Source organism: Pelobates fuscus, chromosome 3 (genome assembly GCF_036172605.1).
Source record: "Pelobates fuscus isolate aPelFus1 chromosome 3, aPelFus1.pri, whole genome shotgun sequence".
Taxonomy (NCBI): domain Eukaryota; kingdom Metazoa; phylum Chordata; class Amphibia; order Anura; family Pelobatidae; genus Pelobates; species Pelobates fuscus.
Genome location: NC_086319.1, coordinates 266,540,413 through 266,546,412, shown reverse-complemented (window position 1 = coordinate 266,546,412; position 6,000 = coordinate 266,540,413). Strand labels below are relative to the sequence as shown.

General features: G+C 40.5%; 1 protein-coding gene across 1 annotated transcript; it reads left to right on the top strand.

Moving 5' to 3' along the window:
* The first annotated feature begins 2,382 nt into the window (after window positions 1-2,382).
* LOC134601750 (olfactory receptor 5AR1-like) lies at window positions 2,383-3,321 on the top strand. Its single transcript, XM_063446251.1, has one exon. It carries the CDS (start codon window positions 2,383-2,385, stop codon window positions 3,319-3,321), a length of 939 nt encoding a protein of 312 aa, XP_063302321.1.
* Window positions 3,322-6,000: the final 2,679 nt, after the last annotated feature.

Sequence of the window (6,000 nt, the reverse complement as noted above, 5' to 3'; positions counted from 1 at the left end):
GGGTTATTTATTAAACACAGGATTTTTTTCAGAAGAACAAAATCTGGCAAAATTGACCAAATTCCAACCTCAATAATTCTTATATTTACTAAAACCAAATAGTGTCAGAATTTGGTCTCCCCAAGTGAATCTGCAGCAATCAAAATGAAAACAAAATTAAAACCAGTGCTTATACATCTGACTCCTATAAAAAGTATAGAATTTGGAGGATTCACAAAGGATTCTGGATAGGAACCAAATGCATCCAGTATTAATTCAAGTGAACGATAATTTAAAGTACTATTTGCTAACTGATAGTGCTAGCAGCCTGTGGGCAATTGGTTAAAAACCCTCAATGGCACAACAGTTAATTATGTGGTGGTTGGCCAGTGCTTACTAGCCAGCCACCACATTAAAAATAAATAAAAAGCATATGGTGATCAATAAGACCCCCATATTACTCAAACAAGGGTTAAACCCCATTACCTCTTAAACTGTAAGGTCAGTTAAACATCCCTATGGCCTGCACATCTACTAACTTGTTAAATAGAAACAAAGAAGCCATTGCTGCCCAGTCTCTGGAAAAGGCTCTGTCCCATGGGGATAGAGCCTGTGAAATAAAAGGGGGCGGAGGGCATTCTCCCCTGTGCTCCCACTTGTGTACATCAGAGGAAGTTTTAAATAAGTAATGAGAGGTAGATTATGTGATAAAATAAAGGAGGGTAATTCATATGGTCACCCATCTGTGGTCAGCATTGTGTTATAAGATTCAAGGTTGCACTAGGCAAAGCCTGCACAACCTGTGGCCCCCAAGATGTTTTGAACTACAACTCTTATGATCCCCTGGCTATCAGCCATGATTTACTGGCTATCTTTTTCATTAAAAAAAAAAAAAAAAACATGGGAGATGGCAATCTGTTTCACTAAATGAATCATGGGCGTTGACTATATGTTTTATGCAAAGATTAATGGGCGTTGTAGTTCAAAAACAACTGGAGGGCCGCGGGTTGTGCATGCCTGCACTAGTCAGTGTGTAGATGCCCTTATAATAATAATCTAGGGGGTAATCTAGTAATTGGTGGGCTCCCTTATAATAATAATCATGTGATAGAATCAACTGCCCCCCCTAGGTTTCACCCATGGGGGTGATGGTAATTAGTTAAGCAATAAGGGATGTGGACGTGCCATTATCCACCCCCCTAAATAATGATATTTCCCCTTTCTTCTCTTTTTACAGGTGGCTCTGGATTCACAATCTCCTAGCCACCTGCTATTAAACAAAATGTCCCTACCGGCCATTATTCATCCTAAAAATATTGAGGGGATGCAATAAAATACATGTTAGGTAAAAATTATACTTACCATCAGAAATCTTTTAATTCTTCTTGTTTTCATCCCCAGAAAAGGCCAAATACAAATCAATTATCTCACCACGCAACTAGTTAAAAGAAAAAAAAGCCCAATCATAAAAGAAACCCCTGGAAAAAAATAAAACACCTGGCACAATGAAAGTATTCCATCTTTACCAATGGACGACTCCATACTGATTGAACTCTGATGCAATTGTTTTATGTATTTCTGACAATTGGAAATTCTGAGTCTGTTGCAATATGAGCAAAAATGTGCAAATATAGAAAAACATTATATTGTACCTTTTACATCTTCAATAACATTTCATTAACTGAATAAGTGTGCAATTTACAATAAGATATTTTTTGTTTAACCACAACTTCTCTTCCTAATACAAGAATAAATGTTTAATTAAAAATTAAGACAAAACATCTATTGATCTTTTTTGGTGCCATCAGCCTGCCCCCAGCATGTAAAAATGGCTAAAAATTGTCAAAGAAATACACCACGTAGAAGCCACGATTGCTTCACTTACACAGACTTACACAAAGAAATATGTAGCTACCTTAAATACATTTTAAATCGCTCTAAAAAGGACTCATATCCTAACTAGGCAAATTTGGATTCTTAAACTCACTGTAATAAGCCCTCTAACCTCTTTTCCTGTTCAGTTGACAGGCACTCCTCTTCCTCTTACTTTTACCCTCCTCTTTTTATTTTTATTTCCCCCTTCTTGCTTTTTTAGGCTTTCGTCCTGCACCCTTTCTTGACCCTCCCTTACTCTTTCAACTTCTCTGTTGGTGAGAAAATTAATTCCATTGTGAATCAAACATTTCTAGCTTGTTCTACGCCCCTGCATGGAAAGGAACTCCACTAGCTCAAGAATCATGTTTATTGTAATACCTTCTTTGACCATATTGCTTGGCCTTTTGTGGTTGTATTCATTCAGTATCTATAATTTTCACCAATTTTCAAAAGTAAAGAAATAATTATTAATTTTTAAATAGAAATTATCATACTATAGTTTAATGTTCTCTTCTTTTAGAAATTATAATGGAAGATCTCAAAAACAATACATTACAAAAAGAATTTCACATTTTGGCATTTAATTCCTTTGCTGCGTGGAAATTTATAATTTTTTATATTGTTTTGTTGATATATTTGCTCTCTGTGCTCGGAAATATTATTATTGTTATTCTTGTCTGTATGATATCAAAACTCCAAAACCCAATGTACTTCTTCCTGTGCAACCTGTCCGTTCAAGACCTAATGAATGTCACTGGTTTTCAGCCCAAGTTTTTGGCCATCACAATAACAGGTGATACAGCAATTACATTTCCACATTGTATCACACAAATATTTATTTTCATCATGTGCATTGATACTGAATTTTTCCTGCTGACTGCCATGGCTTATGATCGATATGTTGCCATTTGTTTCCCTCTGCGTTATTCTCTTATCATGAATAAAAGAATATGCATATATTTGGCCACCAGCTGTTGGTGTACTGGTGCTTTAAATGCAATGATATATTCATTGTTAATATCTGTTTTATCATTTTGCAAATCAAAAGAAATAAATCACCTTTTATGTGAAGTGGAATGCATATTGAAGCTTTCCTGTAATGACACAAGAAACGTTGAAACTTTAATATTTGTTGAAAGTTTCCTATTTGGATTGTTTTCTTTTATTCTTGTTTTGACTTCTTATGTTTGCATTATATCTACCATTGTTAAAATCCGTACCAACGCAGGAAGATTGAAGGCTTTTTCCAGCTGCTCCTCTCATCTCACTGTTGTTGTTCTTCTATATGGGACGAGTCTAAGTTCTTATATGAAAAATGGATCTGAAGGTTCCCAAGAACAAGACAAGCTGATCACTATGTTTTATATTATGTTGATTCCAGTGTTAAACCCCTTAGTCTATAGTTTGAGAAACAAAGATGTTTTAAAAGCTTTTACAATTTTAACACAGAAATTATTTGAATTGTAACAAATTATGACTATCTTACAAGGTTATTTTTTGGGGAATGTGGACAAATAAAACAGACAGACAAGTGTATGTAAAAATAACATTGATATGATTTTCATTATTTACACCATGGGTCGTCAACCTGGTCCCTACCGCCCACTAGTGGGTGTTTTAGGATTACAGGTGGGCGGTAGGGATTTCCAGGTTTTGACGACCTGACGACCGGGTGGACGGGCGGGCGGGTGCGAGCCAGCGGTACCCCTGCGACTGGGTACCACCGTGACAATTTGCGGCCCCGGCCCGCGCGGCAAACCGCCGGGGCTGCATATGGAGGGGTCCATCGGGTGGCCCATGCTGTCAGGGCCACCCGATGGATGTGGATTGTGAGGGGGCCCGGTCAGCGCTGGGCGCTTTAACAGCGCAACCGGGCCCCCTGTGATGACATCGCAGAGCTGGGAGGAAGTGACTGCACGTAGGAAACAGAAGGGTGACTTAAATATAATGTGTGTGTGTGTGTCTTTGTATGTATGTCTTGTGTGTGTGTGTGTGTCTTTGTATGTATGTCTTATGTGTGTGTGTGTGTGTGTGTGTGTGTCTGTATATATGTGTGTCTTGTGTGTGTGTGTATGTATGTGTGACTGTCTGTTGGTATGTGTGCCTTGTGTGTGTCTGTATGTATGTGTTTTGTGTGTATGTGTGTCTGTCTGTGTTCCTGTATGTGTCGTGTGTGTCTTGTGTATGTGTGTGTGTGTATGTGTGTGTGTGTATGTATGTGTGTCGTGTGTGTGTCTGTATGTGTTGTGTGTGTCTGTATGTGTCGTGTGTGTCTGTATGTGTCGTGTGTGTGTGTCTGTATGTGTCGTGTGTGTCTGTATGTGTTGTGTGTGTGTGTCTGTATGTGTCGTGTTGTGTGTGTCTGTATGTGTCGTGTGTGTGTCTGTATGTGTCGTGTGTGTCTGTATGTGTCGTGTGTGTCTGTATGTGTCGTGTGTGTGTCTGTATGTGTCGTGTGTGTGTGTCTGTATGTGTCGTGTGTGTATGTGTCTGTATGTGTCATGTGCGTGTGTGTGTGTCTGTATGTGTCGTGTGTGTCTGTATGTGTCGTGTGTGTGTGTCTGTATGTGTCGTGTGTGTCTGTATGTGTCGTGTGTGTGTGTCAGTATGTGTCGTGTGTGTGTGTCTGTATGTGTCGTGTGTGTGTGTCTGTATGTGTTGTGTGTGTCTGTATGTGTCGTGTGTGTGTCTGTATGTGTCGTGTGTGTGTGTGTCTGTATGTGTCGTGTGTGTCTGTATGTGTCGTGTGTGTGTCTGCATGTGTCGTGTGTGTGTCTGTATGTGTCGTGTGTGTATGTGTCTGTATGTGTCATGTGCGTGTGTGTGTGTCCGTGTGTGTGTGTCTGTATGTGTGTGTGTGTCTGTATGTGTCGTGTGTGTGTGTGTGTGTATGTGTCGTGTGTGTATCTATGTGTCTGTATTTGTGTATGTGTGTCTGTATGTGTGTCGTGTGTGTGTGTGTGTATGTATGTGTCGTGTGTGTGTATGTATGTGTTTTGTGTGTATGTGTGTCTGTCTGTGTTCCTGTATGTGTCGTGTGTGTCTTGTGTATGTGTGTGTGTGTATGTGTGTGTGTGTATGTATGTGTGTCGTGTGTGTGTCTGTATGTGTTGTGTGTGTCTGTATGTGTCGTGTGTGTCTGTATGTGTCGTGTGTGTGTGTCTGTATGTGTCGTGTGTGTCTGTATGTGTCGTGTGTGTGTGTCTGTATGTGTCGTGTTGTGTGTGTCTGTATGTGTCGTGTGTGTGTCTGTATGTGTCGTGTGTGTCTGTATGTGTCGTGTGTGTCTGTATGTGTCGTGTGTGTGTGTGTCTGTATGTGTCGTGTGTGCATGTGTCTGTATGTGTCATGTGCATGTGTGTGTGTCTGTATGTGTCGTGTGTGTCTGTATGTGTCGTGTGTGTGTGTCTGTATGTGTCGTGTGTGTCTGTATGTGTCGTGTGTGTGTGTCTGTATGTGTCGTGTGTGTGTGTCTGTATGTGTTGTGTGTGTCTGTATGTGTTGTGTGTGTGTCTGTATGTGTCGTGTGTGTGTGTGTCTGTATGTGTCGTGTGTGTGTCTGCATGTGTCGTGTGTGTGTCTGTATGTGTCGTGTGTGTATGTGTCTGTATGTGTCATGTGCGTGTGTGTGTGTCCGTGTGTGTGTGTCCGTGTGTGTGTGTCCGTGTGTGTGTGTGTCTGTATGTGTGTGTGTGTGTGTGTATGTATGTGTCGTGTGTGTATCTATGTGTCTGTATTTGTGTATGTGTGTCTGTATGTGTGTCGTGTGTGTGTGTATGTATGTGTCGTGTGTGTGTATGTATGTGTCGTGTGTGTGTATGTGTCTGTATGTGTGTATGTGTGTCTGGTACGTGTGTCTGGTACGTGTGTCTGGTACGTGTGTCTGGTACGTGTGTCTGGTACGTGTGTCTGGTACGTGTGTCTGGTACGTGTGTCTGGTACGTGTGTCTGTCTGTTATAGTGGACTATATAGTAAGTGGGCTACCTAGCTCAGCCTTCCTACTGGGCATTGCTACAAGGAAGGTTAAAAAATAGAAAAAAAGGTGGGGAGGGGAATTGAGGAGGGAGAGGAGATGAGCTGACGCACAAATGAGAAATCATATTATGCGCAAACAGAGAAGTCGTCTGAATATCACTGAAAGAGAC